The 23,802-nt window shown below is 36.3% G+C and overlaps 2 protein-coding genes and 3 long non-coding RNA genes across 6 annotated transcripts; 3 read left to right on the top strand and 2 right to left on the bottom strand.

Moving 5' to 3' along the window:
* The first annotated feature begins 8,028 nt into the window (after positions 1–8,028).
* Positions 8,029–9,097, top strand: LOC118752461. The gene is made up of 3 exons (XR_004994684.1): positions 8,029–8,289; positions 8,399–8,545; positions 8,605–9,097. It is a non-coding gene; the product is annotated as an uncharacterized LOC118752461 (long non-coding RNA).
* Positions 9,098–9,360: 263 nt separating this feature from the next.
* Positions 9,361–10,576, bottom strand: LOC118752460. The gene is made up of 2 exons (XM_036487373.1): positions 10,078–10,576; positions 9,361–10,021 (listed from the first exon to the last, which is right to left on the bottom strand). Exons 1-2 carry the CDS (start codon positions 10,210–10,212, stop codon positions 9,377–9,379), a joined length of 780 nt encoding a protein of 259 aa, XP_036343266.1. The 5' UTR covers positions 10,213–10,576; the 3' UTR covers positions 9,361–9,376.
* A 6,628-nt stretch (positions 10,577–17,204) lies between these two features.
* LOC118752462 lies at positions 17,205–19,070 on the bottom strand. Of its 2 annotated transcripts, XR_004994686.1 has the most exons (4): positions 18,781–19,070; positions 18,427–18,639; positions 18,176–18,331; positions 17,205–18,118 (listed from the first exon to the last, which is right to left on the bottom strand). It is a non-coding gene; the product is annotated as an uncharacterized LOC118752462 (long non-coding RNA). The 2 variants fall into 2 exon arrangements; XR_004994685.1 differs by lacking the exon at positions 18,781–19,070 and having other exon boundaries at positions 18,427–18,765.
* A 1,975-nt stretch (positions 19,071–21,045) lies between these two features.
* On the top strand, positions 21,046–22,066 carry LOC118752458. Its single transcript, XR_004994683.1, has 2 exons — positions 21,046–21,326; positions 21,386–22,066. It is a non-coding gene; the product is annotated as an uncharacterized LOC118752458 (long non-coding RNA).
* Positions 22,067–23,318: 1,252 nt separating this feature from the next.
* On the top strand, positions 23,319–23,714 carry LOC118752464 (zinc finger protein 80-like). The gene is made up of 2 exons (XM_036487376.1): positions 23,319–23,530; positions 23,600–23,714. Exons 1-2 carry the CDS (start codon positions 23,382–23,384, stop codon positions 23,712–23,714), a joined length of 264 nt encoding a protein of 87 aa, XP_036343269.1. The 5' UTR covers positions 23,319–23,381.
* The last annotated feature ends 88 nt before the right edge of the window (positions 23,715–23,802 follow it).

The following is a 23,802-nucleotide window of genomic DNA, read 5'->3' on the forward strand; positions in this document are numbered from 1 at the left end:
TCTGGAATGACGAGAGTGGCCATAGACAGGTTGAGGGCCTCCGTTAGGTACGCTACTCCCGCAGGACCCAAATTTTTCAGCATCAACATGCATATTCCGTCGGGTCCAATGGCTTTGGAGGCTTTCGCCTTCCCGATGGCTACCCTTACCTCACCGCTGGTGAAAACAAGAGGCGCACTAGGTTTTGGCATTTTGTGCAACCCTCTGGTCACTCGACGTTTGGCTTTATCCACCGGAGGATGCAGAATGAACTGCCGGCTAAAATAGCTCGCGCATCGCTCCGGGTCCGAGTCCGACGAGGCATGGTCGCCGAAGGAAATTTCGACTCTGTCGTCGTGCTTCGTCGGATTAGACAGTGACCTCACGGTTGACCAAAGCTTGCTCACGCCACAGGTGAAATTACAGGTCCTCAGATGCTCCTCCCACTTCTTCCGCTTATGTACGTTTACTAGTTGCCGAATCTCCGCGTTGAGGTCCCTGATACGGGGATCTCCGGGATCGGCCTGACGAAGGCTATCACGCTCATCGGCTAGAACAGCCGCTTCGGCAGGGAAGTTTGGACGTGGGTCCGATATACATCCTGCCGGTATGAAGCGAGCTGCAGCAGCAGTGACAGCCCTGCGGAACTTACGTTCACCGAGATGGACGTCGGTTGGTGTGGGGAGCGCTGTGAAGGTATTTTCGGTAAACTCCGCGTAACCTTTCCAATCAGCTTTAGAAAAGTTGATATAGGTCCGGTGTTTGGCGGAGGCAAAGTCGGTTGGTTTATCTATCGAGATGACTATGGGTAGGTGGTCTGATGCTAGAGTCAGCACAGGTCGCCATGTTATGCTGTTTGTCAGACCAGCGCTGACTATTGTGATGTCTGGCGAGCTACTGCAGTTACCCATAATCCTGGTGGGTGCGTCGTCGTTCATTGTGCAGAATGTCGAATCGTCTATCTGCTCAGCCAAGTCTGTTCCCCTACGATCGTTTGACAGGCTTGAGTGCCAAAGATCGTGGTGCGCATTAAAGTCACCTACTACCATACGGTTTTCACCTCTGAGGAGCGCACCTATATCAGGGTGATATCCTGCCGGGCAGCAGGTGACAGGGGGTATGTATATGTTAAATATTTCGAGCTCGACATCGCCTGACCGGATAGCGATGCCCTGGCATTCTAGGGAGGTATCCCTGCGGTCGATGTCTGCTTCGATTAGACGATACTGCACGGTGTGGTGCGTGATGAACGCTAAGCCACCACCATTATCTCGCTCGCGATCTCGACGGTGCACGTTGTACCCGGCGCAATTCAACTTTGTTGTGCAACTTCGTCTCTTGGACCGCAGCTATCAATATACCATGCCGACACATGAAGACGGTTATCTCCTCAATCTTGCTCTGTATCCCGTTGCAGTTAAATTGAAGGAATTTCATTGCCGCCGTTGGCTGTGTGCGCTGCTGTGATGATTGCCGCCCTATGGTGGTGGCGGGGGGCGTCGCAAACGGGGCCTCGAAGTTCCCAGTCCAATCTCGCGTGGTACGCAGACCTGAGCATGCCCTAAAGTGGCACCAGCCAAGGCAGGTGTTGCACTTGACTGATCTCACATTACGGAATATCCTGGTCTGACATACCGTGCAGATTGTAGGGGGAACCAGGAGTTGTTGGTGGCGGCGTGTGGGTGGTGGTGCGGTTGTGTGTGTTATGTTGTCTGTCGTGGCTGTGGTATGGTCTGTGGTCTAATTATGTTGTTGTGTTGTGGTGACTGTGTGAGGCTGCTCGGGCGGACTGTGGTTAGCCGTGGAGGCTGCTCTGTTTGAGCAACAGGGGGCCACGTACAACGTGGTCCACTGTCTATGTGTCCGTAGTCCCGAGCAGACTCTGAGGTGACTCCACCCCTCGCAGGCATTACACTTGACTGAGGTGGAGTTGTGGTGTAATCGTCTCTGGCATACACAGCAGGTGTAGGTTTCTGGCCCTGGGTTTGACTCGATGCCAGCCCTGAGTAGAAGAATACGTAGTGAATGTAGCCCTATGGACGGACAACTTCTGAGATACTTCGCCGACCTAAACGGGGTTAGATCGCCGAAGCAACAGCCCTTGGTGGGGTAAAATCCGAGTCATTCCGGTACGTAGAACCGGCTGTCGTGGGAATGTTCGTTATTTTATCCCAACACATGGTGTCCGTATAAAAATGTTGGACTTGTCTTCAAAAAAAGGGGGAAACTTCTGCCATAATTTCGAGTTTTATATTAAAAACTGTTGATAAATTCGATTTAAAAAATAAGTTGGTCGGTTTCTGCGGAGATAACACTAACACAAATTTCGGAGGTCGCTGCCGTCGTGGAACTAATAATGTTTTTTCGCGCATAAAAGAATGGCGACCGTATGTAATTGGAGTAGGATGTGCTGCCCATATTTTGCATAGCGCATTAAAGACTGCTTGCGATGCATTGCCTTTCGATATAGAATGCACAGTTGTGAAAATCTATTCTAATTTTTATATTTACACGGTTCGTGTGGAAGCCCTGAAATCCTTATGTGAAGACGTCGACATTATGTACACCCAATTGCTAGGCTACTCCAAAACAAGATTTTTGGCGCTGGGACCAGCAATTGGATCAATTTTGAAAGCATTTGATGCTCTACAGTTACATATATTTTTTGGGCCTTCAACATGGCGAGCAAATTCTGAAGGATTTTTTTAATAATCCTTTGTGTAAACTTTGGTTGATTTTCGTCAAGGAGCAGGTATTTAAAAGTTTTCTCATATTTATATTTTTAATGTTATTTATGTTTCAAAACTAGGCTACATATTTCCATGAAGTTATTGCAAAAATAGAAGGCGATAACATATCTGCGGTTGATGTTGCACAGTGTGTGGACGATTTGAAGGCCAAAATAATTTTACGAAAAGAAGAACGTTTTTTAATGCTAAGCACGGCAATTGAAAGAAATCGATCAATTCAAACTGGAGATTATGATGCATCAGTTATTGACAGCGTATTTGAAACCTTCCAAGGGTGTTACGTAATTTTAACATTGAATATGTATGGTTTTTAATATATGTTCCGTGAACCTCATAAAAACTGGGACTCGACATTTTAGCAAGGTTTGGCTATTTCCTTTAGTTTGCTTAGGGCCGGTTACTCAATGTCTGGTTAACAATAATCTCCGGTAAAACATCGTTATCGACGTTACCGACTCCATGTTATATGCATGGAGCCGAACACGTCGATAGTGATGTTTAAACGGAGGTTAGTGTTAACCAGACATTGAGTAACCGGCCCTTAATATTTATTATTTTTTTATGAATGTATAGCTGATTATTGAAAAACACCATATAAATCCAAATTTCACACTTTGGGCCTGTGCCAATCGGTAACTTTTTTCTCCGTGGTGAGACGGGGTGGAAAAATTTGCTATGGTGTACAAATAAATTGAATTTTGCTGTGCCAAATGCAGAGTTAAATTTTGACAGTTGAAAACCCAAACAAACGCTCGTGCGAAAGCTTTATTTTTGTGTGTTGCTGAAATTCTTAAAATTTATATTTATTTTATAATTTGCAAGTAACGTACGCTTTTTTATGCTGTTCCAGCTTTCATTTTCATGTTCACTCCTTATTACCGCCAAGCAATATTATGTGTATACATGGTTATAAACTGTCAAAATTTTACCTAGCCCCATGAGCTAGGTAAAATTCTGACGTTCTTATTCACCACGAGAAATGTCAGATTTTTACTTTGATCCGTCAAAATTTTCTCTTTTCTATCATTTGGCACAGGCCCTTTGTGCAAAACTTATGAAAGTTCTGCAAAGTTCGACCAAAAGTTTTGTAGCCCATGAAATTTTAAAAGGAATAAAGTGCAAATATGGAGTAGCTGGGACTTACCATTGACTTTTGGCAAGTTTTTTTGTTGACGGTGCTCCGCATTTTTTTCATACAAGGTATGTTCGACACTCCAAATTTGCACTTTATTATACTAAAATTTAATGGGCTACAAAACTGCATAGCTAGAAATTTTGGTCAAACTTTGCAAAATTTTCTTAATTTTTGCACAAAGTCTGAAATTTGGATTTATTTAGTGTTTGTCAAGTAATCAGCTATACATTCATAAAAATATAATAAACATTAAGCAAACTAAAGAAAATAGTCAAACCTTGCTAAAATGTCGCGTCCCAGTTTTTACTTAGCTCACTTATGTACATATTTATATCTACATACATTTTTAGTTGATGCGTACAATTATCTTCAAGAGTGGGCAGAACAGTTTCGCTATATCAAAGAATTATTATGGATTAGACTGAAAACGTACCCCATTTGGTCTAATGTTGATGCTACTATTCAAAAACTGATCTCAAACAAATTATTAGATGCTAACATATATGAAAAATTATTTCACCAATATGGGCTCATAAAAAGCTATTGTACAAGTGAAAAGATCGCTGAATGGAGGGTCAAAAGGGCGGCAACAGAAGACCGATGGGTGGAAATTTTCAAGCACATGGAGAGCCAAGAAATTTCGTACCTTGAATTTGCTCAATTGACAGAATACGCTCTTTGCCTTCCCGGCTCTTCAGCTCCAGTTGAGCGTGTATTTTCTTTAGTAAATAAAACATGGACAGGTCAAAAAACTCTTTTGAAAGTTCAAACAGTAAAATATTTAATGGATGTAAAGTACAATTTAGATTCTAAATGCATCGACTTTTTTTAATTTTTTAAAGACACAACCCACCCTTTTGCGACAAATTAATAGCATGGAAAAATATGATTTTAAGAATGCGCCAAACCCTAATAGCAATAGTAATGAATTCATATTTATAATATCCCTCAAATTCTTTTCACGAAATAAAGATCTCAGCCATACGCAATTTACAGAGCTAGAAGTTCACTTCATTGTTCCCCTTTTTTATTATGCGATAATTTTGTATTCCCTGCCAGCCAAAAGTGGTGAAAAATCTGGTGAAACCGCGGGTTTCGGTCACTTCAAAACTGGTGACAAAACTGGTGACATTTGTATGGGCGGTGTGCAGATTGTCACCACTTTCCCCCTGTACGTGTGATCCTTGCAACACTGTCGCACTCATTCAGATACTTCGTAAGGAAAACATATAGCTGCACTCGTCTAGCATTGCCCACTTCAGCTGGCGCAGGGTTGCATTCTCTTCAAAGCGAATTCAAAATAACCTTAAAACCTTTAAATAAAAAATCTTAAAATTTTGTTTGATTTTTATTTTGCAAAATTTATTTTTCAAAATGCATAGTTAGTAATCAATATTATGAATAAAAATTACAATTAACATTAATAATAAAGATATTTTTACATACATATGTGGCTGCTTAATTGCTTATTATTACTACTACTCCTTTGCATATAGCTGTTTTCAAAAGTTGCAAATTTTCTATAAAAAAGTTAAGCGATTTTAACAGTATTATAATCAAAAGAAAGGTAATCGATTTACCTTTCTTTTAATATATATTGACATTTGAAAATCATTTGTACTGGTTCATAAAAATTCAGTTTTGTTAGAACTTTGCAAAATGTGACAACTTTTTCACTTCTTACATATAATGTTTTCAAAAGTTGCAAAATTTCTATAAAATAGCTAACCGATTTTAACAATATTATAATCAAAAGAAATGTAATCGATTTACCTTTCTTTTAATATATATTAACAGTTGCAAATCATTTGTAATGGTGCACAAAAATTCAGTTTCGTTACAACTTTGCAAAATTTAACCACTTCTTCACTTCACATATATAATGTTTTCAAAAGTTGCAAAATTTCTATAAAATAGCTAACCGATTTTAACAATATTATAATCAAAAGAAAAGTAATCGATTTACCTTTCTTTTAATATATATTAACAGTTGCAAATCATTTGTAATGGTGCACAACCATTCAGTTTCGTTACAACTTTGCAAAATTTTACCACTTTTTCACTGCTTATATATAGCTGTTTACAAAAGTTGCAAAGTTTTTATGAAAACGTAAAGCGATTTTAACGGTGTTATAATCAAAAGAAAGGTAATCGGTCTACCTTTCTTTTGATATATATTAACAGTTGCAAATCATTTATGGTGGTTCAGAAAAATTAAGTTTTCTTACAACTTTGCAAAATTTGACAAGTTGGACCTATACTTTGAAGGTGCTCCTGGCGTTGAAGGTGCTGAGGGCGGAAGGTACCCATGGTGCTCCTGGCGATGAAGAAGCTGAGGGCAGAAGGTTTTAATGGTGCTCCTGGCGATGAAGATGCAAGCGTTGAAGGTGCTGATGATGAATCCCAAACCTGTAAACAAACAAAAATAGCAATTCAAATTTATAAACATATAAAAAGTCTCAATACATACCTTAAGAATGTGACCAAGTCGCTGCTGTTTTGCAATCTAAAAGAAGAAATTACAATATAATTAAATACAATTGTTAAATACGTATCCTTACCTTCAAAATTTTCGCAAAGTGACATTTCTTCACAGTATGTATACTGTCATCAAAACTCCGATGTTTCTAACTTGCTCGCTCTAACGCATAGAATTCTTATTAGAGTACGAATTCTTATCGGGTATGTAGCTCTAACAAAGGGAAATTTTTTTGACAGTTCGAACAAAAAATTTGTAAGTGTGTGGGTGAGATGACTATAAAGTTGTGAATGTGTTTGTAAATCGTTGAATTTCAGGGGAAAGTGGTGAGCCGTGGCTGGCAGGGTTGTTAATGAAGAAAAGTTTTGTTTTTAATCAATAAAATTGATTTGTTGAATTGGTACATTGTCAGCGTTTTTATGCATATATTCCGCTTTACAATTTTCTCCTTACCTTCAAAAATTTTTAGTTTTTAGGTCCTGTACTTCTTTGCGCTACGAAAAAGTTGGTCACATTATGGATGGCGGATATCGAAGATGGAATGACGAACTGTAGAGCTTTTTAACGACATGGACATAGTTAAGCGCATAAAAATACAGCGATTGCGTTGGCTTGGACATGTTGTACGCATGGATGACAACTCTCCGGTGAAAAGATCCTTCGACTCCGCACCCATGGGTGGACAACGAAAGCAAGGGCGCCCACGAACGCAATGGAAGGACCAGTGCAGAAGGACCTGTCTGCGCTCGGGATAACCAACTGGTGCAAATTCGCGCAGGAGAGATGCAATTGGAGAAGCTTTTTGGTCTCGACCCAAACAGACAAACGGTTGTAGTGCCAAATAAGAAGAAGAAGATTTTTGAAAGATCAGTTGGGTTGCACGCCGTAGATCGGGTACAGGAAATCAGCACAACTAATGTGACTACCGAAGTTGTAAGCAGAGGTGATGAACTAGCTGTGGCTTCGGATTACAAGATGCCTAGAACTGTTGCGACGAGAATTCAAACCTCACGTAAGTGGAGAGAGGGACAGATTTTTAATAAGTTTTATTCGTTTTTTATTTTATTTTACTCAAAATGATTTCAGGGGCGATTGATACTTATTTTATTCTATTTCATAACATGTTATGTTATGATCTATTCAGCTCGATTCTAAATATTCTCGTGGAATTATATTCTCACGGATTTTTCTTCTCTCGAGAAAAAAATCCTCCTATTATTTTCCGCAAGGGAGAGGAATAATTGAGGAGTAAGAATTTCGAATTTTCGAAATCAGCTGTTTTGCCAAATGACATTTCATTTAGACATTCTGAGAGAATTCAAAAGTTTGAACTTTTTGTTGAATTTTGTATCGTTTTAAGAAAATATTAAAAATAATGCATAGTTTTGCCTTTCATATGAGAGTGGAGGAAGTATATGGCGAATTGGAGCCACAGGAAGCTCAACAGAGGTCTATAAGAAGGAGCCTTCGCGATAATACGAATCCGCTTGAGTTGCCGCAATCATTGTAAATACCTACACATTTGTGCATATATTTTAAATAATTTATCGCTTTTACAGGTTCCAGAAATATTATAGGGTAAATAATAAAAAGCAATTTGCAGTTCCTCCTATTGTAAAACTCAGCGCATCTTTACGTTTCTTTGCTGAACGCGGTTATCAAGCAGAATTGGAAAAGACGTCGACGTCTCTCTAGCCCAGTCCACCTTCAGTAAAGTTCTCAAAGAAGTAACTGAAACTTTTGAAACTTTGTTGTGCTCAAGGTGGATAAATGCATCAATGGACATCGATGAAAGAAGACGCATTTCACGTGCATTATACATAAAGCATGGTATTCCCAGTGTTATAGGGTGTCTTGATGGAACACATGTTCGCATCATCGCACCCTCTGAAAATAAGCACCTATACTACAATAGAAAGGGATACTACAGCCTAAATGTGATGCTGGTATGCTATTTTTTTTTAATACTTAGATGAATACAAACTAACTTATCTACAAAATGGATGTGTATGTATGTACGTATATTAACAAATATGTGTAATTTTTTATTGGCAGATGTGTGACCACGAGCTTAGGATTCGATACGTTGATGCCTCCCATCCTGGTGCCTCTCATGACTCCTTTATTTGGAATGGCAGTGAGTTGAGAACGCATCTCACACAGCTCAGTACTTGCGAGGTGAAGGCAATTTTTGGCTGCTAGGTAAAATTAAAATTAGTGAAATTTTTTATATGCTGTAATATGGGACTTTTTTGAATTAGGAGACGCCGGATACCCTTTAAAACCATGGCTTCTGACACCATATCGAAGCCCAGAAGATGGCTCCAACCAAATGAAATTTAATGATGCCCATTCAAAATGTCGGAACTTAATTGAACGAGTCAATGGAGTGCTAAAAACTCGATGGAGGTGTCTCCTTGGAGCAAGAGAACTGCATTATACTCCCAGAAAAGCAGCTCAGATAGTCAATGTATGTTGTGCGTTACATAATATATGCATACATTTTAAGTCATATACAGACATGAGCGAAATAAACTCACCAGAGCAGATAAACCAAATGAGTGAGAATACAGATGTTACCTCTTTAACATCGCCCCTGTATTTGGCTGCAGCACAAACCACAAGAAACCGAATTGCGAGCTCCCTTTAAATTTTATGTTACAAAAGCAAAAAACATTTATTTTCATATTTAATTTTTATAAGGATATATATTAATTTCATATTCGTATTCAGTGTTTTACAAAGGGATAAATGAAGTGAGTACCACAATTAAGTTTCGTATACTAAAAATTATTTTTAAAATCCATGGATATACATACATATATGTAAATAAAACGTTATAAGGCAGAACAAATTCAGTTTCTTCTTATTTTCTTAGTATTAAATTAAAATATAAAACAGCATCACAATTCAGTTATTCTTATACTAAAAGGCCTCATAATAAACATAAAAAAGAGTTAATATATGTACATTAAAAAATAAAAACATCACAAATTCAGTTATTCTTATTCTATTTGTACTATGCATTTCCATTTACTTCTCTAATTGGCGAAGCATGAGTTCTTCCATGATCAGATTATGCCTTTTCATTTCGTCAATTTCTTCCCTCTTTAATTTTTCCATTTCTTTAAAATGCTTTTTCTGGACTACCTGCATACTGTCGATCGCTCTATAAATTTTTTTTACGTTTTCTTGCTGTTCTTTGGATTCCGAAACTGCACCCTTGATGGTGTCGCATAGCTCGCGATGAATTGCAACCTCTTCCACGAGAATTTCAGGAGGAGAATGTTTTGTCAACACTTTTTTGGAGGAAGTAGGCTTAACTGCTTTTGAAGATGGCTGGTAAGTAGGCTCCTCTTCGTCAATCAGAAACACACAATCCATTGGGTCCTCATTCATCGCGACACACTCATTCTTCAATACAATTTCATTCACTACACCACTCTCATTCATCAAGAAATCAAGGTTTTCTTCCACTCGTTCAACATTAATCGAAGATGTCAGCCCAAATGTCTTCGCCACACCTTCCACGGATTCCTTCATCCCTATCAACTCGAATATTGCCCTTTCTGTTGCAGAAAACTTGTATTCGATATTAGGGCCTCCTCCAGTTCCCCTACTATGTCTAAGGTTACTGGCTGCTTTGTGTCGCACGTACTTCTTTTGATCAGCCCACACCTGGATTGTAGCAATTTTATTAAACTGACATAGGTAAAATGTATTTATTGATGTACCTTCTTCCATTCGGCAATACATTTTGATGGTGGCCCCGCTGAATTGAGTTCTTTCTCAACTTTGCGCCAAAATCTATTCAGTGGTTCTTTACCGCCTTTGTAAAAACCTCGCGCGATTTCAGCATGGCCTTGCATTAGGTTTACCAGAATTTCTAATTGATGCTTATTTGTACTTTTCGACCTAAAATAAGAATGATTGTAGTACTTTATTACTGTTTTTTATTATAAATTAGTATTTTTTCCATTAAAAAGTAAATAAAATTACATTTTTCCTCAGCGTTCCTTTCAAAATAGTTGGGGAAAAAATACTTTAAAAATGGCAGCAAAATCTCCCTTTTACTTGCATTCGTGATACCTACTTTCCTCTCTAAATTTTTTTCCCCCTTTTTCGAACATTGTTCAGAATAAGAGGAAAGGGAGAAGAGAAAAATTTCGTAAGGAATTTTTGTTCAGAATAAGAGGATAGAGAGAAGTGAGAAATTTCCTAAGGAATTTGTATTCAGAATCGGGCTGATTATGTATGTTCTCTTATGGTATATTACGTTATGTTGTGCTTTGCTATAGTATGTTACGTTTTGTTATGCTCTCCTATGTTATTTAATTTTTTATTACCTTAACTTTTTTTTTCACAGAGAGACTATGTTCTCTTATGGTATATTACGTTATGTTGTGCTTTGCTATAGTATGTTACGTTTTGTTATGCTCTCGTATGTTATTTAATTTTTTATTACCTTAACTTTTTTTTTATTTTTTCACAGAGAGACTTCTTAGAGAATATTTAAATTTCGGATTGCAAGCAACTACCCACAACGAGCCAGTAAACTTTGAAAATCATAAGTTTCAAATTTATATTTTTAAGTTTAGCATACGAAAATCCAGTTTAACTTATTCATTTCTCCAACCGCAGCTACTTTTCTGCCATGCGAAATCATCAAACAAGAAAAACTTGTGCCTCTCAACAAGTTGCAATTTAATCTAGCTGAGGATGAGGAAAATTACGAATGTGTGCAAGCGCCAGATGAGATAGTTGTTTTAGACACTACTGCTGCTTCAAGCCGGTCACAAGACAAGCGCCACTATCGAATCCCGAAAATTTAGTTACACATGATGTCAATGTGTTATTCTCGAGCACCTCCATGGATATAAGTAATTTATGCAACTGGCCGTTAGCACCTACAAATAGTCAAAGTCAAAAATCGAATGAATTCAACACACTTCAGAACCGAACGGAATTTAGCGAAAATATGAATCAACAAAGCAAACAAGAGCAGCAGCAAGAAAGGTCACTGTCGCAGGAGCATTGCTTGGAGGAAGTACAAACGCAGCAACAAGAGCAAGCGCATCAAATTAAACAACAATCTTCACAACAATCTTCACAAAAATTGCAAACAAAGCAACAAGCAGACCGGATACAAGAAGTGCAAATACTATCGGGGCCACAACAAATAATAAATCGATTACCTTTCTTTTATATTTGTTATAATATTGTTAAAATCGCTTAACTTTTTTATAGAAATTTTGCAACTTTTGAAAACGTCTATATATAAGTCGAAAAAACGTAATCAAATTTTGCAAAGTTGTAATGAAACTGATTTTTGTGAACCAGGTTAAATGATTTGCAACTATTAATATATATTAAAAGAAGAGTAAATCGATAACCTTTCTTTTGATTGTAATATTGTTAAAATTGATTAACTATTTTATACAAATTTTGCAATTTTGAAAACATCTATACGCAGAAGTGAAAAAGTCGTCAAACTTTGCAAAGCTGTAACGAAACCGATTTTTTGTCAACCATTACAAATGATTTGCAACTGTTAATATATATTAAAAGAAAGGTAAATCGATTACTTTTCTTTTGATTGTAATATTGTTAAAATCGATTAACTATTTTATAGAAATTTTGCATCTTTTGAAAACAGCTATATGCAAAAGAATAGTAGTAGTAATAATAAGCAATTAAGCAACCACACATGTATGTAAAAATATCTTTGGCGCGTATTCATAGTCCAGCAACTAATTCGAAACTAACAAAGTTGCAGCTTAAATTTAAGTACCAACTTAAAATTTACCTCTATTCATAGTCAACAAGTGTGAAAATGTATCGATTTTTCTTTACGATATTTTGGAAAAATTACATTTTTATTAAATAATGTCAAGTTTGATCATCCGTTTTTGTAATTTTTATTTTCATTCCATGATTATGCAAAAGAATAAGGTATCAATTTCTTGTTAATTGTGTGAAATAGCCAGAACAACCGCAGTGAAGTGAAGTCGATGTTTATCGAAAGCATGCTGTGAAACATACAAATCGTAGATATCTAAATGTTATGCACAAATTTACTTTAAAAGAACTAGCGTGAAACTGACTTATTATTTGAGAATTTCTCTACATTATTCCAATTATAAAATTGTGATGTAGCTTTATTCGAATTGTAATACGCATTTAATTTCATCTTCCGATTAAAATGGATCGATCTTTGTAAATTTTAATTGGAGATTATTCAATATTATCAAATTCACCCTCTACAAACTTAATTTTTACATATTTCGTCTGTTTTCCCTTAATTTGATAAAAAAAATTCTTCCTAGTTACGACTTAGTTGCAGCTGCAGCCGAAACTAAATTTTAAGTTGGTGCTTAACCAAAAAAGTCGCAACTAAGGCGACTATGAATAGCTTTAGTTGTGACTTATGCAGCGTTTTTGCTGCATTTAAAATGCAACATTTAGCACTTTCGAACATATGTTTTCGAAGAGCGTTCATGCTATAGCATTTAGCAAATGTACATTTACGCGAGTTCGAAATCGCATGCTTTTGACAAACAGCCGTGTTCCAGTCTCTTATTTAGATGCGTATATATAATTCTCACGCAGAAGATAATGTGCAAAAAAACTACTGAAAAGGAAAAAATACATTTTAAACCGAAAATTCAATACAAAAACTTGAATTGTTTTAACCATAACCGAACATTTGTTTGTGTATATATTCATTTGTCGGTGATGTCAATTCAAATTTCCTCACTGAATAAAATTTCAGTAGCTGATGAGGCTGGTGAAATTTTTGACAAATGGATAGAAAATTTTGACAATCGCAAAGATTTTTGCTGTGTGTAATTTTTCGTAAAACAAAAGTTTAAATTGATGAAATGCTATCAGTGATGGTAGATGTTTTCTTAAAATATTAATTTCACTTCAATTTGTAATATAAACCAACCGACTAAATCTGCGGTTATCAAAAATTTACTGCTGTCAAAAAAGATTTCATTTCACACAGCAGATTGGCAAAACTGGCTCACCATAGTAAAAATATTATTCAACAGCTTTCCCCATAGAACCTTGTTACCGATTCACACACGCCCTTAATTAGGAAACAAACCAAACAGAGTTGATCATAAATTGATCCAGATTTCTATCAGCATCAATCGATGTTGAATTTGCTTAACTTTTCTTTATCCAAATATGTAATGCAAAATAAAAGAAATCTCGATCGGCGATCACTGAAACGCAGCTAGCAACTGTATACTCGAAAAAGCAATGTTGCCACTTTTTCTCTTTAAACCATGTTCGAATCGTGGAAATTTTGGAAGATCACAGGGTTGCTTTTAGCATTTAGATTCTTAATGCAAAAATAGAGTTGCATTTAGTTGCATTTAGGTGACGAATTTTGTATGGATAAATGTACATTTAGGGCCGGTTACTCAATGTCTGGTTAACACTAACCTCCGTTTAAACATCATTATCGACGTGTTCGACTCCAAGCAAATTACATGGAGTCGGTAACGTCGATAACGATGTTTTACCGGAGATTAGTGTTAACCAGACATTGAGTAACCGGCCCTTAGAGTAGCATTTAGAGCTAAGGGCCGGTTACTCAATGTCTGGTTAACACTAATCTGCGGTTAAACATCGTTATCGACGTTACCGACTCCCTGTTATATGCATGGAGTCGAAGACGTCGGTAACGATGTTTAACCGCAGATTAGTGTTAACCAGACATTGAGTAACCGGCCCTAAATGCGCTAAATGTGCTTTTACGCGTAAGCAAAAACAGCCTATTAGAATAGTTTCGACTTAGGGCCGTTTGCACCATGTCTAGTTAATTCTAACTCCCAGTTAAACATCTTTATCGACGTTATCGACACTCATCATATAACATGTGATCGATAAAGCAGTGGACGTGCTTAACTGAAGGATGTACCTCCAGTTAGCGTTAACTAGACATGGTGCAAACGGCCCTTAGTTGAGTACTAAATATGACTATGAATATGCGCCTTTATTATTAATCTTAATTGTAATTTTTATGGCATAAATGTAGAATACCTACAATTCTCAAATTAAAAAAATTCATGTTGGGATCGAAGGAGATCATTGAGGTGAGCGTAACGATGTATATATTTTGTTTGGGAAACAACAACTACAACAATTATTAAAGGTCAACGTTCAAATTAAGCATGTTTTTTAATTAATATTTCTCGATATTTTGATTTCATTTGATAGAGAATTTAATTCTCTTTAATTTGATATACATATTTATGCATATATCTTTTATAGTATTCACAAAAATCTAATTAATGTGGAATTCTACTTTGTGAGGGTTATAATCCATAAGCGCGGCCGTAGGCCGCCTACGCAGAAAGGTGTTCTGTGCAACAGGTGTTCAGCGCCTTTTCTTCGCAACACAGAAAGAGAATTCTAATTTGTGAGGGTTATAATCCATAAGTGCGGCCGAAGGCCGCCTACGCAGAAAGGTGTTCTCTGCAAAAGGTGTTCAGCGCCTTTTCTTCGCAACACAGAAAGAGAATTGTACTTCGTGAGGGTTATAATCCATAAGCGCGGCCGAAGTCCGCCTACGCCGAAAGGTGTTTTCTGCAAAAGGAGTTCAGCGCTTTTTCTTCGCAACACAGAAAGAGAATTCTACTTTATGAGGGTTATAATCCATAAGTGCGGCCAAAGGCCGCCTACGCAAATATACACATTAATTAGATTTTTGTGAAAACTATAAAAAGGTATACATATGTATAAATATGTATATCAAATTAAAGAGAATTAAACTCTCTATCATATATGACATCAAAATTGCCCAATTCCTTGAAGAGGTTTTCGAGAAATGTTAATTAAAAAAAATGCTTAATTTGAACTTTGACCTTTAATAATTGTTGTAGTTGTTGTTTCCCAAAAAAAATATAGGGAAAATTTTCCAAAACGGATCCAGGCTTTGAAAAAAAAAATATTAGGGAGTATAGAGGAGCTTTTTCAGATTCTAAATCTGAAGACCCCACCCTCCGGAGGCTTAAAGTTTTAAAGTAATTCGCATTTAAAGTTGCAAAAAATACCGAATTTAACCTCACCTTTTGCTTTGTACACCAATTGAAGTGAAATGTCAGTGCTGCCATACATATGAAAAAATGCCTCAAAAACACAAAACGGAAGCAATAAAAAAATGCAGATAATGATCGCGCGATATTTAATAAAAAAATTTAATTATTTATTGGTCGATTTTTGATTAAAAAAGTTGCATAATTTATCGAAGTATCGATTTTATAATAAAAAGCGATGTTTTATTAAAAATGTTCATTATTCATCGAAGTATCGATTTTTAGAATATAAAGCGCCGCAGGCGAAAATTTTAAATAAAAAATCGCGCCAACATCCTCACCAAGTTTCATGACGAAATTCATTATACTTTCGCGGAAATTTCGATTGGTTCCGTTTTGGAAAGCCCACCCAAAATATATATACCGCTATATTTACCTCAATGATCTCTATCGATCCTATTTTTTTTTTTTAATTCGAGATTTGTAGGTATTGTGCATTTGTTCCATTTTTATTAATAATATTGATTACTATGTATATTAGTATAACAATGCATTTTGAAAATATAAAGTTTTTAAGGTTATAAACTGGTGAAAATCTGCACACCGACCATACAAAATTTACCGCGGTTTCACCAGATTTTTCACTACTTTTGGCTGGCAGGGGGCATGCCGTTTTAATCCTCAGTAAATATACAAATTGGAAATTGGAGTGAGCTGATGGGCTGGTTTAATATTCTATTCAATTGGGAATTGGATTTTTAACATCGACTTTTTTGATATCGATATTGTTCAGCCCGATATATCGCCATATCGATTTTACATACAATGTATGTCCTCTTTCAGACACGTCAAGTCTTGCTTTCAAGTCTGCTCGTTCATTGGTGAGGCTGGAGGGAAGAGAGGGGAAGAGTACAGATACCTCCGTACCGTAAATTTTTTTCAAGTTTTCTTGTTCTCTAATGATCTTTTCGTTGCTTCCCGTTTAAAGAACCAAGTAGTTGAATTCGATAAAACTTGATGCGTGTGGAAGCAAAGAGAAAACACAAAAGAGAATGCGATAAAAATTGCTTTCAAGATTTGACTTGTCTGAAAAGGGGCTATTAAATCGATTCATGATATCGATACTTTCTTAAGTATCGAACATTCCTTCCCAGAATCCTGCTAGAAGCCTGAACTATGATTATCGACTAAATTAGTGGAAAAACTGACTAAGGGCCGTTTGCACCATGTCTAGTTAACGCTAACTCCCAGTTAAACATCTTTATCGACGGTATCGACACCCATCATATAACATGTGATCGATAAAGCAGTTAACGTGCTTAACTGAAGGATGTACCTCCTGTTAGCGTTAACTAGACATGGTGCAAACGACCCTAATACTTTTCGTCAGTTTAGCGGTTAGTTTTGTATGGGCTTGGGGAAAAAAATTACCACTTCTCCGGCTGTGCGATTGTGCATCCCTTTCTTGCACACTCATGTGCGCATTTTCCTTTCAGTATGTTCTCTCGCTCATACATGTCATTTAGTTGGTGATTTGCAAGTGAATTTAACGATGAAACTATTGGGAAAACATCAAGATAATTGGGGATTAATCTGACCACTATTCTAAATTCTAAATAATTTATGAATTAGTGAGTAGATGGCAGCGAAATATCCAAAAATACATGAAACCAAATTAGAAAATACTACTTTCTTTTATTTTATTTTTTTTTTTTTTGGAAAAATATATTGTCGTATATTAATACATTTTTGAAATCTTAAAAATTAGAGTTTCTTCATTTAACGTTAAAATATCATATTTTATAGGACTTAGAAGTTTCAGTGGTTTGAAAACATTAATATAATGAACTGTAACCATATGATATCTTGATACATTAATGTGAGAACAAAAATATCGACTTTCTCGATGAACTTCAATAAAAAAAGTTTAAGGACTAAAATTAATGATCTAAATTTTCACATAAAAACTCAAAAAAAAAGGAAAAAGTAAGCATAAAATAAAAACTGCAAAAAATCGATGAACTACAATAGTAAAAAGCTCTTAATTTTCACATAAACATTAATAATTAAAATCCACTAGGAAAAAAATCAGTTAATTAGAACGACATTAAAACTATTCGCCTTCCGGTAACAAAACGAGATCTTTGAGATATTAATATTGTCGAATATTAATACATATAATGAACATTAGTTCAATCACATTTTTGGGATCTCAAAAATTAGAATTTCTTGATTTAACGTTAAAATATCACACTTTATAAGACTTAGAAGCTTCAGTTGTTTGAAGACAATAATATAATAAACTGAACCATATGATATCTTTGACATATTAATTTAAGAACAAAAATATCGACTTTCTCGATAAACTTCAATAGTATAAAGTTTAAATACTAAAATTAATTATATAAATTTTTACATAAAAACGTTAAAATATCAACTTCTTCTTCGTCGAGCATTAAAAAGCCGAAAGTAAATATATAAGATAAAAATTATACAAGAAAAATCAATGAAGTATTAAAAAGATCCTAATTTTCACATAAAAACTTAAAATTAAAATCCACTATGAAGAAAATGCAGTTAAAAAGAAAGAAATTCAAACTATTCGCCTTCCTGTTGCGAAGGTTTTTTGCGGCATACTTTTTTTTGCTTCTGCCTATTATGGCTGACACGAACGCTGTTTTTACTTCTTTTTCGAAATTGACGCGGCCTTTGAGTTTAAAAATATCTAAGATAAATATAAAGTTATAAGTACTTCAAATTTCATAAGGAAAAATAAACCTACCAAATAAGATGCGGTCAATGAGCTTAAGTTTCATTAACGCTCTCTTTCCACACCTGTCATCCCAATTAAAATTGATTAACAATTCGTCCGAAAACATTTTTTTATCGTCCCATCAATATTTCCAGACGGAGCGCCCAATGTGAATATGTAAGATATCTGCAAATAACAAAATATATTAATGCACATTATTGGTCCGTTATAATAACACCTAGAGTATAGAAATAATGTAATTAACTCTATTTCTTTCATACCATTTCCTCTTTATATTCATTGCCTTGTAGTTTTTCCTACACATCAAACAATGCGTCGATGGCTTTTAATAGGAGAACATCTGAAATTTCCAATTGGAACTCAATAACAGCGCCCCCTTTTATTCGACAGAATGACTGATGGACCTTTTTGATAAGCAATTTGCATTCTCGGAGAGTTTATTGCTGAGCCACCACCTCGCATCGATCTGGCATCTGAAACATCAAGATTTATTGTGCAAAACGAAAATGACTTCTTAAATATGAATTGAAGACTTCAAAATCCTCTTTCGCAAAAACGTATAAATTAAAATTCTTGAAAACGAAAACTTCCTTTAATATTTAAATTTTATTAACCGTATGTTTATTTCATTATGGGCTGATAATATTATACGAAAATGAGTAAACTTCTGACATTTTCGGTTATCTTCTTTCGCAAATCATCGACCTTAGCCTCCAGTTTGCTTTGTCTCCCCAAAATGGTGTTGCGTAGACCGATAATCTGATTAAATAGCCTGTATGCAGCTCTCAAGAAAACGGTCAAGAAAAGATTGCAATAAAAAGCTTATTTTTACTTTCTTAAGAAATTAACTACGCTTTCTAATATGGGTTTCTAAAGTTTTTTGTGAAAAAAGAGCACAAGGCAACCCAGGTTTGCAACAGAAATATATGCCCGTTCCATTATTTCTTGAGGAAAGAGTGAGGCAACAGGCTGTGAAGTACCAAAAATGTCAAAATTCCTTGGACACACACACGAAATAATGGCAATTTTTTCTTGACCGTTTTCTTGAGAGCTGCATACAGGGCTTTAGTATCCAGCTCTTAAGAAAATGCACAAGACAATGTTCGTGTTCTTTCTTCTGCTTGAAATAGTAGTAGGCCAGTAATTTTGACGTTTGATAATGCACCGTGAATAGTAAACAATGGCAGAAGAAGAGCGGTAAAAAGTAAACAAAAGAAACAATCTTTTGCCTATGACCAATTTGTAAGTTTATAACAATATTTTTCCTTAAATTTATTAAAGTACATTTTAATTTATTTTGATTCAATTTCAGGAGATAGTTTTCACTGATATCGGAACATCACTATATCTACCGAAGAAATCGATTTGTCGGACAGTCGAATTTTAAAAGCATTAAAATTGTACCACTTTTTATATTGAAATATTTTCGACATCCCTATTTTCAAATTGTTCTGTCTTACCAATATATAATCACTCATTCTACAAAACTATTTTTTACCGACTAAGACTTGAATTATCAATACGGCAGTGGTGAAAAGTTCAGATGGATTTATCAAATATATGCCGTGCCTGTTTGTCGCCGGAAGATCGGGTGCATCTGCTAGATTGGCATCAGCCTGTTGACTCTTTGGATATATCATACAAAGAGTGTTTTTGTAAATGTACACAAATTAATTTAAGTCTGAAAGATGATCCAAATGAACTCGATGATGCCCGGATGCAATATCTATGCCTTGATTGTGCCCAAAAACTTAAAGACGTTTATGATTTTATTGAAAAGGCGAGAAGAGCTGATAATGAATTACGTTGCACACAAACGGAAAAAGTGAAGATAGAAAGTATAGCCAACACTTTTGAATGGGTTCCAGTACATGAAGAGCTAATGGAAGTAACTAAGATGCCAGATACTGTAGATATGGTATATCAAATACGATTTAGATATAATTAAACAATAATTATTTTCTATTTGTTTACAAGGATCACGTAGAGGATATAAAAGTATCACCAGAATGGAATGAACATTTTATGGATGATGATGAAACATCTGCATCAAATGATATCGAACACGAAATAAATATTGATAAAAAACTTACACCCCTATTGCGAGTGTCGACTGGCAGTAGATAAACGACTATTAAGCGATTATCGATTAGCGATGCTATTGCGAGTGTCGCTTAGTCGCTCAATTAGCGACTGTGAATACTTTTTAATCGCTCATTCTTCTATTGCTGTTTTTTAGTCGTTGGAGTTTGCGTTTATAAAATTTACATAAGAAAGTGGTACTATAATGGATAAAAAGTAAGTCAATTGAACTGGAAGTTGTAAAAAATTGTGAAATATACATATGCATGTATGTGTCTGAATTACAGATCAAAAATTATAAGCTGTCAGGGTATGGGTGTTCCCCACGTTGGGCGTTTGCCTAAATACCACAGTAGCTATCCCTGGACCACCTGAAAAGAGTTAATGCCGATAATAAATCATTAAAATTAAAATACCATGTTTCATTTACTTACCCAGCGCTCTATTTATTTTTCTGTTCTCATGAAGAAACGTCAAACAAAGCAGAAGGTCAAAAGGGAAATTATGAAGCTTTTGATGGGCAGATGTTGCCAGACGAAAAGTTGTAGTTTGGAGAGTTTGGGGAAAATCCCGTGGAGAGGGATAGCAATAGGGTGCGCGATACCACGATTGGCCGGGTCGTGAACAATGAAGAAAGCGGAAAGAACGGTGATTAGAAGACATGGAGGCCTGACAAATAGCATATAAAAGGGGTCGGCTGAGTTCCGTAAGAAAAGAATTGCCGGTGTCATTGCAACGTACAGACAGTGCGCGCTAGTTGAGCCTTGTCGTTTTTTAAAAAAAGTCCAGTAAAGTCCAAAACTTTTCTTTAGTGAAATAAAAATAAATGCTAAATACATTTTGTTTTTTTTTAAGTCGCGAGTTGTAAAAACAAAAAAATAAATAAATTGTGAGGAGTGTAGGCGAAGAGCCCACGATCACCTCTAAGCGCCCGGGAGAACGTGGTCATCAGAGGCAAGAAGAGGGAGAAGCCTTTATTATACTTGCCAAGGCAGGAGGATTGGCCATCAGCGGTGACGACCATATAAGGCCCAAAGCACGAAACCCGTGGAAGAACCCGCCCCCCCCCCAACGACACGTAAGTGACGAAAATATTTATTTTGTCAGGTGTTAGTGAACATTTTTGTGTGTCCCTAGTGTGCCAGGAGATAAGGTGAACCACGCCAGAGTGAAGGCGAAAAGGGTACGGCACAGTTCGCTGGTGAGTGCTAGGCTTAAGTATCATAAAATTCTATGCAAAAGCTTTTGCGCGAGGGAAATATCTACCCAAAAGGATTTTTTTTAAAGCTCGCAACGAGGAGCAAAGATTCAGCCTTCCGGTTTGTGTAAGGGGTCAGTCGAGACCACCACCGGCATGTTATAACCCAATCATTGGGATTAGATGATACACTGCGCGTCCCAAGTATAGTCCGAGAAATATTAATTTTTTTGAACATTTCATTATTTGTAATATATACGTTCAGGCATTTGTGTTGCGTAGATAATTTGTTAATAAGTTTGTACGTATTTATACTTTCGTTTTTTTTTATTGTCTTTGTGCCCGCCAGGCAAGAAGAACCCAAACAAAAGGGTAAATTGTAGTAGTTTCTGAGCGGGGAATATCCGGCTCCCGGAAACCCTTCACACCATCCGAAAAGAGCTCTTGTAGGTAGGGTGGCAGGTTTTTATATAGTTTGTTTGACATACGTGTATAAACGGTGATCGATTTGATTGGTTCCTTTTTGTTGTGGCGGCCGGAAACCGATCATAAAATTCATTGATTTTGTTGTGTGTAAATTCCTATGTTTTATAATAAATTTTAACGTGTATATGAAAGAATTTAATATGTGGACTTAATCCCTCAAGCAGGGGAGGCGAAGATGACAAGGGGGGTAAGCTAAGGGGGGGAATTGGAGCACGGCAAAAGGGAGACCGCAAGGAGACACATCAGGCGGTCCATGGATGGGTGGGCTTCCTGTGGGTGTGATATGCCAGTGAACGAGCCGCCACGTCCGCCCGGCACCATTGTGGCAAGGGTTAAGGATCCCGACCACCCAATCGCTGAGCTAGCCAGGGCAACCACAATGGTGGTCTGAAAATGGGCGACACGTGTACGCGACAAAGCAACAAAAGGCAACTTGCGCGGTTGTTCGTACTGATGCAGGAGAGTGAAGACATAGGCAAAGGAATTTCCGGAAAGAGTAGGGTAGGAAGCTCCGCTTCTATTGGAAAAGATACATATACAATATTTCTTGTGCATATAACTCCGGCTACGCCATCCACAGTGTTTTTGCGCAGAACCAACATCAAAAGTTTATACAAAAAAACTGCATAATTTATTAATTGACTAGTGCTCGGAAATTTGAAATCTTTATTTTAAATTAAAGTTGAATTCTTTCAATACACTTATTATGTTGTTAAGTTAAAATTTTTAAACTCGGGTCACGCGTTTGGACACAAAAACCCAACATCATTGTACAAAAAACTTAACCGTACCGTATTTCTTAAACTTCCATAAAGTTTATTAATGAGGAAAACAGCTTTTCCTGCAAATCATGTAAAGCCTAAAAACTGTGAAGCATCGGGAACGCAACTTCTATTCATAAAACTCACACGTGTACATACACCTTCAAAGTCCAAGGGATCCGACGAATCTCGCAATCCCCTCCTTGCTTTAGCTAACTCTACTAATCTATTAGCTTCCGCATCATCTTTCCCATCACTAAACCATATTTCAACTGTGTCCATTTTTTTAATTTTATAATAAAAGCAATTATTTTAAAAATGATGTAAATAAAACACTTAAGAAACAAATATAAACAAACAAACAGCTGTTTACAATTCTGTCAACCATTCACAATAGTACAAATTTTTATCGATCAAGTTACACAATAGCAAAATAAAAGATGATCGACTCGATCGACAAATTTCTATTCTACTGCCAGTCGACACTCGCAATAGGGGCCTTAGTACTGACACTACAACAACAACAAAGTTTCTAGTTTAATCGGATAAGGATATGCAGAGCGGCAATAACTTAAATGAAGCTGGGCTGGTCTTATTGAAAAAAGTAAACAACTCAATCTTGCTCATACAAGACCTAAATCACCTTTGTGGAAAATCTTTCATCCACAAACGTATTTTAAATAGGCACATGCAGTACCATGGATATTTCAGTTACAAGTGCGTGATTTGTGGTTCTAAATTCTCCAAATATGATCAATACTATAATCATCGCATGCAACACACTGGATTACCTTATAAATGTGGCGTTTGTGAAAAGCAGTTTCCAGATGCTTACAAGTTAGTAATAAAGTATGATTATGCCCTACATGTACATATATGTATATGTGTATGTATATAATTTTTCAGGATTAAGCGTCATATAAGAGGTGTGCACAAAATTGAAGAAGACAAGGAGGTGCAGAAACTCGTTGTAAGAATAAACATAACAAAAGAAATAAATAATAAAATAAATCGGTCTTAATGAATGGATAATGTAGGTGTTTAATAAATCGTAAATGTGGACACCAAGTCGAATTTATACAAGGTGGTGTTGATGGCGAATTAAATTT

This window comes from Rhagoletis pomonella, unplaced genomic scaffold (genome assembly GCF_013731165.1).
Source record: "Rhagoletis pomonella isolate Grant_MI unplaced genomic scaffold, Rhpom_1.0 Rhpom_scaffold_01519, whole genome shotgun sequence".
NCBI classification, from domain to species: domain Eukaryota; kingdom Metazoa; phylum Arthropoda; class Insecta; order Diptera; family Tephritidae; genus Rhagoletis; species Rhagoletis pomonella.